This window comes from Rhinolophus sinicus, chromosome 18, assembly GCF_057876585.1.
Source record: "Rhinolophus sinicus isolate RSI-liver-muscle chromosome 18, RSI-T2T, whole genome shotgun sequence".
Classification (NCBI taxonomy): domain Eukaryota; kingdom Metazoa; phylum Chordata; class Mammalia; order Chiroptera; family Rhinolophidae; genus Rhinolophus; species Rhinolophus sinicus.
Genome location: NC_142518.1, coordinates 117,481,921 through 117,495,773, shown reverse-complemented (window position 1 = coordinate 117,495,773; position 13,853 = coordinate 117,481,921). Strand labels below are relative to the sequence as shown.

The window sequence follows — 13,853 nt, the reverse complement described above, 5'->3', positions numbered from 1 at the left end:
GTTCTTTCCGCCCTGCAGTCCCACTACAAGAGAGAACAATTAATCCAGTAGATTTTTCTGGGAAATGGAACTAATGAAAACCTTATGTCATCTGCCGTAAGGCTCCTTGTTCACAGTCTGGCTCCTTTGCTTTCTGGTGATGGGTGGTGGTGCAGCTTGGTTGGGGGTGGGGGTAGGATGACGATGACATTAGGCTGCTAATTACCAAAGGCCCTAAGGGTATTAGGTGATTCTCACCTACAAGAAATGCTTCCTGCCTCTCAATATTCTCCTCTGCCTTCACAGGCTCCCACTCATTTTCACTGAGACAGCAGATCTCCTGTCTGTATCTCTATAGCAACCAGAAGCCAGACAGAGTAGGAGGGTAAGGCAGTTATTTGACACCAAAGCTTAGGGCAGTGTCTGTTTGAGAGGGTTTGACTTTTGGCAGGAAAATCCATTATCTGTTAGTGGGAGAGAAGTAGAGGTCACTAGACTCCTCAGTGGTCCAACACTCCCACCTCATCCTCCATCCCTGTGCCTCCAGGCTTTATTCCCTGAGGGGTCCAAGGTCTGTGTTCGGACCAGAATTTGTGTCCTCTGCCCTGTTCCCTGGCAAAGGCATCAGGCAACAGTTACCCCCACCCTACCTTGTTACCAAACAAACACACATGAGTAAACCTCTATTCCAAGGATATATTCCCATAACTGTACCTCCTGTGCCTAAAACAGTGTCATAAATATGGGAGGGGTCATTGATGCAAACTCATACACTTCCCTAGTCCACTCACTTCATCTTACACATTGCACTTCACATCTCCTCTCCTCAAACCTCCATCTTCTACTCTAACAGCCACAGCTTGGGTTGCTGACACTGACAACATGAAGGAAAAACCTTAAAAAACTTCCCACCTACCTGCATCTGAGACTATCTACTCTGCCTCCCTCTTGTCACTATGGATGAACTGTCCACACTGCTATCAGAACTCAGCTCTTCAGCTTGGCACTAGATTCAACATTTTTGATGAGTAAAAGTTGCCCGAGCAATGCTACCTACCTTTTACCACATCACCAATTTACTCTTCTTTCCTGGATGATTCCTATCAGTACACAAACACTGTGCAAAGTCCCTCATCTTAAAAACAAAACAAGAAGGAGAGAAACAAACAAAAAACCCTACCTTAACTGCAAAATCCCCTTCATCCACTGTATCATCATCTATTTGCCCTTTATGGCAAAGCTCCTTAAAAATTATTGTCTATTCTTGATATCTCCACCTCCTGTATTCCCATTTTTCTTGAACCCACCCCAATCAAGTGAAATAGCTCTTCTCAAGGTCCTCAAAGACCTGCACATTGCTAAATCTGCTGGTTATTTCTCAGTGATGGTGTGGTTTGGCATTGTTGATCATTTTCTCTTCCCTGCAATACTTTCTTCACTTGGTTTACAGGACATTTCTAACTCTTGCTTCTCATTCTGACTCAGGATTTGCTACTTTTCAGTGTACTGGCTAGTTATTCTGTAACCCCTTGACCTCTCTGCATTAGAGTTTTAGACTCTCAAATTCCTCCTCTTCCCTACTTACGTTTATTTCCTACAGAGTCATACACAGTTCCATCACTTTGATCCCATCCACACATTAATATTTCAAGCCCAGTCCTGTTACTGAACTCCAGGCTCATATATTCAATTGCTTACAGCACATTGCCTCTGATTTTCCTTCCCATAAACCTACTCCTCCCATCATTTTACATCTTAGGAAATAGGAATGGCATTCTTCTTTCTCACACCAAAAAATTTGGAAGCATCATTGGATTCTTGTCATCATCACCTGATTCATGGATACTGTCATTTCTGCCTTCAATGAGATATTACAGAATGGTGACAACTGTGGTCAACTGTAAAAGCATTCAAAATGTTGAAAATTATTCTATAGAACAAACGGAGCTCATTCTCAAGACAAGTCAGGCCATGGGGTTATGAGTTTCCCATACCCCATAAAAAGAAAGAGACTGGGGTCAAAGGAGAGATGACAGCTGTACAAAGGTTGTTTTACACCAAAGGTTGTGCAGCCCTCAGAAGATAGGTTCTGTGTATTTTCAGTTTCCTTTTTCCCCATTGCCCATCGTCTTTCCACTCTATAGTTGGAACTTCCCAACAGCTGTAGACAGAGTCATAAGCTATAGTGGCATGGAAAGAGCACTAGGTTCGGGATCACAGGTCTAAAGTTTGAGTCTTAAAACTGCCACTGCCTTACCATTGGACCTCAGGCATTTCCCTTTACTTCCTGAAGTCTTGGTATCTCCACTTGGAAAATGAGAGGGCTCAGTTTGCGGGGAGACAGGATTGGACTATATGATCTCCAAAGATCTCATAGAGGTCTAATATTCTCTGAACCAGTAAAGTATTGCCTGATAGGAAATACTGTAGCAGGCCTGGAGGGTCTTTGACTTTCAGCTCTGCTAGAATATGTTGGTCAAAATGTTAGATCCTACTTAGCCAAGGGATTGTGAGCAAGACTGGATTGTGTTTGTCAGAGAACAAAACACTTGGGCCTTTCACATAGGTGGTTGCAGAAATTTACCCAATCAAGAAATAGCATCAGAAGATGCTGGTCAGTGAGGCCATTGCATGACTCACCTACAGCAATGTAGAGGAGAAAGATAATGGGTTGAATTTGCAGCTGGCCAGTCCATCAGTGCTCACACCATTCCTTTCTCTCTGGAGCAGCAAAGTGAAAGACAGAAAAATGAGGTCCTTTATGGGAAGTACTAAATCACTGCAAAGGATGGAAAGGGAGACTGGGTACGTCAATGACAACTTTCTCAAATCTTCCCTGGTTATTTTTTCCCCATTTATTTATTTAAGTGTGTTTTTCCAGGACCCATCAGTTCCAAGTCAAGTAGCTGTTTCAATCTAGTTGTGGAGGGCGCAGCTCACAATGGCCCATGTGGGGATCGAACCGGAGACCTTGTTGTTAAGAGCATCGCGCTCTAACCAACTGAGCTAACTGGCCGCCCCTTCCCTGGTTACTTATACACTAAGAATTTTTAACTCCTGCATTCAATTTGGTGATTTAAGTTTTCCTAGGTAATTCTTTCTTTCTCTTTCTTTCTCCTTCCTTCCTTCCTTCCTTCCTTCCTTCCTTCCTTCCTTCCTTCCTTCCTTCCTTCCTTCCTTTCTGAAATTTGGAGAGGATGTCCCTCCCTAAAATAGGAGTGGGACAGCAGGGTAGGACTAGGAAGGAATGAGTAAAAGTGTGTCCCTCTAGGGAACATATAAGGCATGGAGCAGCCATGGGGTGAGAAGGTATCCCATAGATTCCCCACAATCGAGATGAGAGAGGGAGAGAGCTATTATTTCTTTACCATAGGTTTTCAAGTACATTTGAATAACACTCTTTTTAGCCCTTAATTTCTTCTCTACTGCTGCATTGAAGACAAACAAACAAAAAACCAAAGTACCTGGATGTTCCAATTGAAAAAAATAGTATGGGTAAAGGTATAAAGCACATTTTCAAGAATTAGAAATTAAAATTTTGAAATTGAGATCCAAGTGGAAGTAACCTCATTTCTCTAAACTCTGATGACTTTTGGATCTCCAAATTCAGGTTCCAAAGTAATCATTATTCATGATGTGTAAAATGTCTCAGGCCCACTGGTCCTATTTAACCCTAAGGCCTCATTAGAAAAACAGTTTGAGCTGCAAAAAACAGGGCTGGGGGCAGCTCCCCTGCTCATGGCCAGGGCCTTTTCCAGTGACAACGAATTATCAATAAAGCCCAGTACCACACCCAGAGTCCTGCAGTGTCAGTGACTCATTAAGAGCTCTTAAAGTGATTCCTGAACTTAAAGCAATGGCTCACCCTGTCCCAATCCTTCATGAATAAAATGCTTCCCAAGTCACACAACAGGGCAGTCTGCATTGTGCAGCACTGCGCAGGCCCTTGATATTTGTTGGTTCGTGCACTTGACACAGTACTAATGGATCACCTTCTACATAGCAGACACAATGGCCAAAGAGTGGGCCAAAGAGTGGGGGTGAACTGGTGAACAAGCCCGTATGTGGCCTTATACTCCAGGTGTTCTAATGGGGTATAATACTGATAGTCATGCTGAACTCTGACAGTAAAATCAAAGGAGCAGAACACTCAAGAGGGACTAAAAACCATTCCATTCTTGTCCCTTCCTCCTCTTTCATCTTATTATTTATGGGTCCTCAAGTCTGAATGGTCATGGAGGCCCCATATCGAAATAAAAATTTTCCTTTGTGGCTTTCCATTTTAAGTAACTGAGTTTGAATACCCACATCAAACAAAAGGACCTCAAGACTCCCAGTGCATTATAGCTGCCTCTACACAATTGTGAAGATGGAACTACACAGTGTTTGCTTTTTACCATGGACACTTGACTGTCAATCCTTGACTAAGAAATGCTTTGCAATCTAATGATCCCAGTCTACCACCAATCCTTCTTTTGACATCTGAAGGCTTACATCCAGTTCACCTGCAAGCACTCATCAATGAAGTGCTTTAAAATTCCCAAGACATAGTCCTACTAATTTTTAGTCCTTAATCAGCCCAGTACTATGAGTTTCCAATCCTAGGACTAGGCTGCCACTGTTCCCTGTTATGTAAAGTGCTTTGAAATTCATTGAGATTCAAAGTCCCAAAGTTGTAAAATCCTTGGCTCAGAGCCCAGTCCATTCATAATCTAAGAGCAACTGTATTCTTGCAGATTTACCCTGTGTTGTGAAATTCCATTTATCACTATTTTGGTTCCATTGTATTTTTCCTTTATCTTTATTAAGTAACTAAATTATCACTTAAAATTCTTTGTCTTCAGATCCATTTCTTTGTAATACCTTCTCACATTAATCTTATTAAGTCATATTATAGGTGGTGTATGTGTATTTGAGTGTTTCTTTATGTAACCTTCCAGTTGCTGTCATTACAACTGCCTCAACATGAACTAAATGTTCTGTTTCTCCAGTTTGGTAAGTGAGGCGGACATTGTGTGTGTTCCTCTAATATTTATTCCCAAGCATAGATTGGGGAACACTCATAGGACAGACTAGGAAGATTGGAAGATTGGACATAAGTGTATATTATACACCTAGACAGCTAGACAGCTCTCATGGAACCCAAATGATGGAACAAGGAAGATTCTGGAGAAATTTCAGCCTCACTTTCACCCTTCTTTGGAGGGCTATTGTCTTGTCCCTCCTACCCTGGCATGCACTGATATGTAGTGGGACTGTATCTTCCAGGAAACCGTAAAGTGCGTCTGAGCAGCAGCGTCCCCAAGCAGGCAGCTCTAATTTGGCTTCTGCACAGCTGCGGGATTTGAGGCCCAAAAGGGTATATTGGGTATATTCCCTCTTTCTGTTCCTTTTCCCAGTGAGATGGAACTGAGAGAAATGTGGCTGAGAGAAATGTGAGCAATGTCTTCTAACACTCTCCCATCTGGTAGGAGGTGGCAGTTGCGGGTAGCCCCTAGTGATTGACTGGATGAAAGGGCAGAAAGCTTATGGGTGTCAACAGGTGAGGAAGTGTTAAACCTACACCCCTGGTAGGCAGCCCTCCACCTTCGCTCTCCCCCCACCCCGTGCTGTCATATATTATATTACATATAATGTCCACTACTGAGCTAGAGCTCCCTTACAGGAGTTATTACCTGCTGGCTCTCTAGGGAAGTATTGGGGAGAGCTCCAAGCAGGGTTAGCATCTGCAAAGAGGGATCAAGATGAAGAAAGCCAATATAGTACCACTGACCTTAACAACGTGGTTGCAGAAATAAACTGTGCTGCCAGAGGTACTCCAGGTAGACTGTTTGGTCTGACCCAAGATGCGAGGCCTTCAGGAGAGCCATGGTTACTTTCCAAAACTCCCTCTCTGAGGCTATGGACCTTTGTTATTTCTCTCCCACTCCCTCTCGTGCTCAACAGTCTTTCTGAGCTACTTGTAAATCCCCCCTGACTTCATGAACCATCCTTCCCTCCTATCCCCAACCTCAGGTCTTACAAAACAAATCACTAAAGGACAACCTGTTCCCAGCCTTCTATACCACCAGCCCTGAGCACACCCGCCCCCCCCCCACTCATCCTTTGATTGACACCAGTGCCCTTCCCCAGCCCTTCTTGTCCCCATCACCTTCTCCACTGTCCCCTCCCAGCACATAAAGTTTACTTGGGACTTACTCCTGTGGACTCATAGCACCCAGCTACCCCTATTATGTTACTTGCCACAGCAATAATATAATTGCTGGTTTGCATCCATGGCCCTCCCCTTAATCCCTGGGGCTCAGCTGGCTCTTCTTTACCCTTATATTCCCAGCACAAAGCACTGTGCTCAGACCATGGCAGGTGATCAATAAATGTTTGTGGAATAAAAGAGTGGTTAAGCATGGGGTCTAATTCATTATGTTTTTATTTTTCACTACACTCTGAAACAGCAAAGCAAATACAGGTAAATGCCAGTCATTTTTTTCTTTTTATACAACAGTAGACACAAAGGGAGGTCATCCACCACAGATCGTGATTCTGTGCTTTTGTTGTGCATGTGTGTTGTCACTATTGTTACTTAACTCCTGTATCAGACCATTTTACTGATTGTTTGAAATGGTTAAGAACAACTTTATATTGTTTTCCACGCCACAGACAGATGTAAATATTACCAATATACTTTTACACAGCTATCTGAACTTTGATACTGGAGCAGACAGGGATGGTAAATGAGCAATTTAATTTATAAACATTGATCATGAACCTAATTGAAGGGTATATTAAGAGGAAGAAATACTGTTAGAAATGGAACACGTATAGCAAGCACAATGTGTACTTCCAACCCCGACCCAGCCTGACTTCTGATTTGGGACCCCACTGCCCATTTACCCAGAGGCCCTTTAATTGATGCCACCCAACTGAAGTGATACACTTCCCCCACACTTCACATGGGGCCAAAGAAGAACATGGCAGTTGCCTCAGATCTGGCTCTGGCCTCCTCATCTTCTACAGCTTCCCTGTACTGCTCTGGCCAGTCCTGTGGTCGCTTTCTGTAAATCCTGGCCATGTACTCCAAGGCTTTCATTTTGGTGGTTTCAAGGTGAGCTCGAGGACCCCACAGAAGCTCATATTCAATTGGGTTAGAGTAGCACAGCGGCCTGCATTCCAAATAGCGCTGCCTCATAAGCTTGCAGGTGATGGCATGCTTTCTCCCCATGTCCACACCAAATCTACAGAGCAAATTCCAAATGCTGGCCTCCTTGACACGATTGCCCATGAGGAAAATCAAGCCCAGGATGGCCATCACATATTCTTGAGTGGGTCTCCCCAGGCTCTCTAGCATCATCTGCTCTTCTTCTGATTCTGGTTGCTGGACGAGGAGATAAATGTGCTCACTGGTGTCAACCTCAATCAGAGAGAAGCCATAGAACAAATCAAGGATTAGAGTAGCTCGACTGAGGATATTTGGGAACACGTCCTCAAATTCTTTGCCAGTGTGAGCCAGTAGCTCATCCTGATGTATAGGCAGCAACTCCTCAGTGACATTAATGGCCAACTGAACCAACTCATTGGCTTTATCGTTCATAGTGTCCTCTGACCAGAACTCTAAGCCAGCAGCCTGGCTTCTCTCTTTGGCCTTGTCAGCTTCCAGGGCTTTGCTATACTTTTCTGGCCAGCTCCAGGGTTCTTCATCATGGGCCTCTGCCACAAACTTCAGGGCTTCCATCTTTGTGATTTCCCTGTGGGCTCTGGAGCCCCACAGGAACTCAAATTCGAGGGGATTTGTGCCATACACTGGCCAGTACTCCAAGAATCGCATGTGCACAAAGTCAGTAATAAGTAGGTTCCTTGTGTTCCCAAAGAGGTTGTTGATCCTCTGGGGCTCATCCAATACATTAACTTTGAGAAGCAGATCCCAAATGGAGGCCTCTCTTGCCCGGTTGCCATTCAGAAGGATGTGGCCTAGGACCAGAGCCAGGAGACCTGCCTTTGGCATGTCCAGGGATTCTGCAATCCGATCAGTGGTCTGCAGACCCCGTTTGCTGATTAGGTTGTAGGTGTCAGCCTGAGGATCAAGAACCCTCAGGTTCAACCCAAACACCTGATCCAGGTGGGCTGAGGCTCGTCTGAGGATCTCAGGGAACTGATCTGAGTATTCTCTGAGGAACTCCAGCATCTCTGTCTGCTGGATAAACCCCTCGGTTTGGCTTTTCATTCGCATGAAATTCACCAAAGCAATCGACCTGTCTTCTAGAGGGTCGTGGACCCTGAGCGCCCCCAAACGTCGGGACTGCTCGTCGATCAGGACCTCGAGGTCACTCGGTTCCTGCGCTGCCTGGGAAGCGCTGGTACTCTGAGGCTCAACTGGCGCCAGAGGGCCCTGGGGGTCATCGGGAGCTAGCATGGAGGTAGGGGACCCGGAGGTGTTAGTGGCCTGCATCTCACCCCAGCCGTCGCCGTAATCTGCAGTGGTCTCTGCACTGCCGTGGCGCGCATTCTGGCTTACCAGAGGCATGATTCCAGGAGACAGGAGCAGGAACGGGGAGGCCAGCGATCCGTTGGAGAGAGGATGGTAGGTGTGTCAGCGCCTGGGCAAAAAGCCTAGGTCAGACACACGGGAGCTGGGCGGACCAGGAGTTAGGGACCTGGTGAGAGGACAGACCTTTCTACACAAACACCAGCCAGCAGTGACCGCAAGCCTCAGAGCGCTGAGTTTTGCCGCAGTCTACGCAGGCGCAGACAGCTTCTGCGGCGTGCTGGCCACGCCCCTCTCCGGTCCCGGCTCCAGCCCTTACCTCCGCCCCCCGGGCCACGCTGTTTGAAGGGCTTGCTACTGAACCCGGACTTGTTGGAGAAGAGAATTCAAGAAAGGAGGTAACAAACAGAGGTCAAGCAAAGAGGGGACAGAGAAGGGATGCTCAGTGAGTCTGCACCTGAAGTTGTCCTGTGAGGTATAAGGCACCGTGCTAATAGTCTGTAGAGGCTTCGGACAGGAGGAACAGGACGAGCATTCTTTTACGGATTCATTAGTTCATCCACCCATTTAACAAGTACTTCTTCAGCATTGGCACACGCAAGGCACAGTGCTGGGTGCTAACGGTACACCAGACCACAAACATAAAGACCATCCCTTTCCGTGGGGACCTCCCACTGTGCGTTAGGCTCAAACAATGCTGAGAGCAATGAGAACTAACCCTTATGGAACACTGGTCACATACCAGGCACCGTTCCTACTGCGCTCACTTTCCCCATATTCAATCACTTAACCCCACCTATGATGTAGCTAATCTTAATGGTTCTCATTTTACAGATGAGGAAACTGAGTCAGAGGGCTGAATTTACCTGTCCAATCAGGTAGCAACACTGGAAGAGACCAGGATTTGAATCCACGTATGTCACAGTCGCAAGCACAAGTACTTTCTGTCACACCATCTGCCTTTCATATAGTGTTTAGACCAATTTATGAAAAACGACTCCTATGAGGTAAATAGAACTACATGCTCTATGGTGTTAATTAACATATGGTGCAAACACAGAAGAAGGAGCAAACTCTGAACTACAGCTTAGTCTGAGGTGTTTTGGATTGGGAGCACATGCCTCAAGGAGGAATTGATCTCTCAGTGATGAATAGGATGGGAAGGATTTATAAGGGCATTCATTTTAGGCGGAGGGCTCAGCATCACAAAAGGCTCAGAGGAGTGAAAATACAAAATAAATTTGCATAACAGCCACTCAACAAGTGTGCCTAGAGTCAAAGTGCACTAGGATGGGGGACAGATGAGAATGAAGCTCGTGAAACTAGGGGGTTTGAAGAAGCATCACCCAAACACTTTGACCAGGAACAGAGGTCAGCTGCTTTATTTTCTGGGAGTGTACCAAAGTACTTGGGCTAAATCCTAGGCCTCAGCCATCAAGATATGCGGTGGAATATTGGGAAGGAGAAAAATTTACATCGGGTTGCCATCTGCATCCACAATTGAAATCCTTCCTTAAATTCTTGATGGCAATGAAAACTGATACATTCAGTTATCCTGTGCCCTTGAATTCCTTCAGAGGGCACTGCCTTCATGTGTGAGGACCATGCACTTACCTTTCACATTTTCTACATCCCAGGTGCTTTCTGTATTATACCTGGAAATTGAAACTCTTATTCCCCTTCCACTCCCCCACCCTCTTTTTTTTATTTTTCAATTTCAGTTGACATTCAATAGTTTTACATTAGTTTCAGGTGTACAGGGTACTGATTAGATATTTCCATAATTTAAGAAGTGAAACTGCTGACTAGTCTAATACCCACCTGGCACTATACATAGTTATTACCATATTATTGACTATATTCCCTATACTTTATATCCCCATGACTATTTTGCAATTACCAATTTGTACTTCTTTTTTTTAAAATTAAATTTATTGGGGTGACAATGGTTAGTAAAATTACATAGGTTTCAAGTGTACATTTCTATAATACATCATCTATGTATCACATTGTATGCTCACCAACCAGTCAGTTCTTCTTAATCCCTTCATCTTTTTCACCCTGTCCCCCAAACACCTTTCCATCTATCACCCCAGTAAATCTGGTACCCATCTGACACCATACATAGTTATTACAATATTATTGACTCTATTCCTTACGCTGTACCCTACATCCCCATGACTACTGTGTAACTACCAATTTGTGCTTCTTAATCCCTTCACCTTTTTTCACCCCCCTCCCATGTGGCAACCAAGAAAATGTTCTCTGTATCTATGAGTTTGTTTCTGTTTTATTTGTTTGATTTTGTTCTTTAGATTCCACATATAAGTAAAATCACATTACATCTGTCTTTCTCTGTCTGACACTCCACTTAACGCAATACCTTCCAGGTCCATCCATGCTGCAGCAGATGGCAAGAACCCATTCCCTTCCTTGGCTGAGCAATATTCCATTGTGTATATGTACCACCTCCTCTTTATCTATTCATCCATTGACAGACACCCAGGCTTCCTCTATATCTTGGCCATTGTAAACAATGCTGCAATGAACATATGGATTTACACGTCCCCTCGAAGTAGCGTTTTGGGTTTCTTCAGATAAATACCCAGAAGTGGGATTACTGGGTCCTTCTTTGTCTCTTGTTATAGCCTTTGTTTTGAAGTCTATTTTCTCTGGTACAACTATTGCTACCCCAGTTTTTTTTTTATTTTCATGAAATAACTTTTTTCATCCCTTTACTTTCAGTCTGTGTGTGTCTTTTGATCTGAAGTGCATCTTTTGTAGGCAGCACATGTAAGGATCTTATTTTCTTATTCATTCAACCACCCTATGTTTTTGATTGGAGCATTTAATCCATGTACATTGAAAGCAATTGTTGATAGATATGTAGTTGTTGCATTTTATTATTCATATTTTTAAATTTTTTTTTTCATTTTAAATAAGTCCCTATAAGATTCCTTGTAATACTGGATTGGTGGTGAAGAATTCCTTTAGCTTTTTCTTGTCTGGGAAGCTCTCTATCTGTCCTTCAATTTTAAATGGTGGCCTTGCTGGGTAGAGTACCCTTGGTTGTAGGTCCTTGCTTTTCATCATGTTGAATATTTTGTGCCAATCCCTTCTGGCCTGCAAAGTCTCTGTTGAGAAATCAGCTGACAGTCTTATGGGAGCTCCTTTGTAGATAACTAACTGCTTTTCTCTTGCTGCTTTTAAGATTCTCTCTTTGTCTTTAACCTGTGCCATTTTAATTTAATGTGTCTTGGTGTTGGCCTCTTTGGGTTCATCCTCTTTGGGACTGGATGCTTCCTGGGCTTGAATATCCATTTCCTTAGCCAGGTTAGAGAAGTTTTCTGTCATTTCTTCAAATAGATTTTCAATCCCTTGCTCTTGCTCTTCTCCTTCTGGTACTCCTATGATGTGAATATTGTTATGCTTGATGTTGTTCCAGAGGTCTCTTAAACTATCCTATCCCCATTTTTTAAGATTCTTTTTTCCTTTTGCTGTTCTGATTGGGTGCTTTCTGCTACCTTATCTTCCAAATCATTTATTTGATCCTCTGCTTCACCTACTCTGCTGGTGATTCCTTCTAGTGCATTTTTCATTTCAGTTATTTAATTCTTCATTTCTGACTGCTTCTTTTTTATGGTTTCTATGTCCTTTTTCATGTTTGCTATCTCTTTGTTGAATTTCTCACTAAGTTCATTGAGCATCCTTATAACCAGTGTTTTCAACTCTGTCTCTGGTAGGTTGCTTGTCTCCATTTTGTTTAGTTCTTTTTTTGGAGCGTTCGCTTGTTCTTTTATTTGGGACATATTTCTTTGTTTCCTCATTTTGGCTGCCTCCCTGTGTTTGTTTCTCTGTATTAGGTAGATCTTCTATGTCTCCCAGTCTTGGCCAGGTAGACTTATGTAGTAGGTGACCTGTAGGACCCAGGCACAGTCTCTCTGGTCACCTGCTCTGGGTGCTCCAGGAGTGTCCCTTGTCTGGGTTGTGTGTGCCCTGCTGTTATAGTTGAGTCTTGATTGCTGTTGGCACGTCAGTGGGTGGAAATGACCCTTAGGCTGACTGGCTGTGGGGTTTGGCCACATCCACAGCTTATGGGCTGCTGTGCGGGGGGCTTACCCCACTGAGTGGGTGTCGTGCGGGGCGGCCTGCGGGGTCTCTGCTCCCACTCCCCATACAAGAACGCAGGATATGGCGAGGCCAAAAAGGAACATCCACGGAGCCATAGGTAGGGGAGTCATACCACTACGGTCTCACTGGAGGCTGGGTTCATTGGACATGTGACCTGCTGTCCGTTTTCTCTGCAACCGACTGACGACTCTCCTCCACTCTCCTCCACTCTCCTCTACTCTCCTCAGCTCTCCTTCGTAGCCGCAGCAGTTATATTAGTGGCCAATGGCTCAATGGCTACAGCTGACGGCCAATCAGCCACAGCTGATGGCCATCAACTACCCGAGCCAGCACCCCTCCACATGAGGCCGAGAGCCTGTAAACTACTTTCTGGGGCTCTGCCCCCACACTCCACCCCTACAGGTTCTTGCCTCACAATCTGGGCTGGCAAGCGTGGATGGCGGTTTGTGGACAGTGTGGATCCAGCCTTCCAGTGAGAGTATAGTGCCACCAGAGAGAATATAGTGGTATGACTCCCCTACCTATGGCTCCGTGGGTGTTCCTTTTTGGCCTCACCATATCCTGCGTTATGTGGGGAGCGGGACCAGAGACCCCGCCGGACTCCCTGCATGACAAATGGCGCAGCGAGCAGGGTCCCCCACATGACAAATGGCGCAGCGAGCAGGGTATGGTGCCAGCCAAAGCTCTCCGAAAGGTGGTGGAGCAGTTTGTGTGTATGAACACTCAGTCTCTGGAAGACCAGGAGGAGCAGCTGCCGGAGAGCTGGACCCATGTGGAGGGGTGGGAGGACGTGGACGGTTCTCCCACCAGCACAGGAAAAGCCATGCAGCTGCTGGAGAGATGGAGCCCCGTGGAGAGGTGGAAAGACGTGGACGGTTCCCCAACCAGCACAGGCCAGAGAAAGCAAAGGTCGTTGTGGCCCTGTGGGCTGGGAAGTGCTTACTGAGGCTGCCCAGATGCGGGACTTGTCCCAGGAGGAAAGGCTTGCTGAGTCCTCCATGGGAGATGCGGGTGAGGTCAAAGTTATCCCTCACCCCCAGGACAGCCCTGGCGAATGACTATGGACTATGGGGAACTGCCTTCCATCCCTAATTTAATGGACAGCTTGACTGTTTGGGAACATACCACCATGTAGTGGAACTGGGGGATATTTGCTTTTGTGTCTTGACTGGCCACCATCGAGAATATGTAAGCACCTTGATTGTGAGTCGCTGTTGTTCCAGCAGGGTACCCCGAGAGGCCCAGAGAGAGTGGCAGTGCCTTG

General features: G+C 45.3%; 1 protein-coding gene across 1 annotated transcript; it reads right to left on the bottom strand.

Moving 5' to 3' along the window:
• Positions 1–6,388: 6,388 nt before the first annotated feature.
• Positions 6,389–8,717, bottom strand: MAGEE2 (MAGE family member E2). The gene has a single exon (XM_019719716.3). It carries the CDS (start codon positions 8,495–8,497, stop codon positions 6,926–6,928), a length of 1,572 nt encoding a protein of 523 aa, XP_019575275.1. The 5' UTR covers positions 8,498–8,717; the 3' UTR covers positions 6,389–6,925.
• Positions 8,718–13,853: the final 5,136 nt, after the last annotated feature.

Coding starts and splice junctions, on each gene's coding strand:
- MAGEE2 (XM_019719716.3), bottom strand. CDS start 8,497: ATGCCTCTGGTAAGCCAGAATGCGCGCCACGGCAGTGCAGAGACCACT.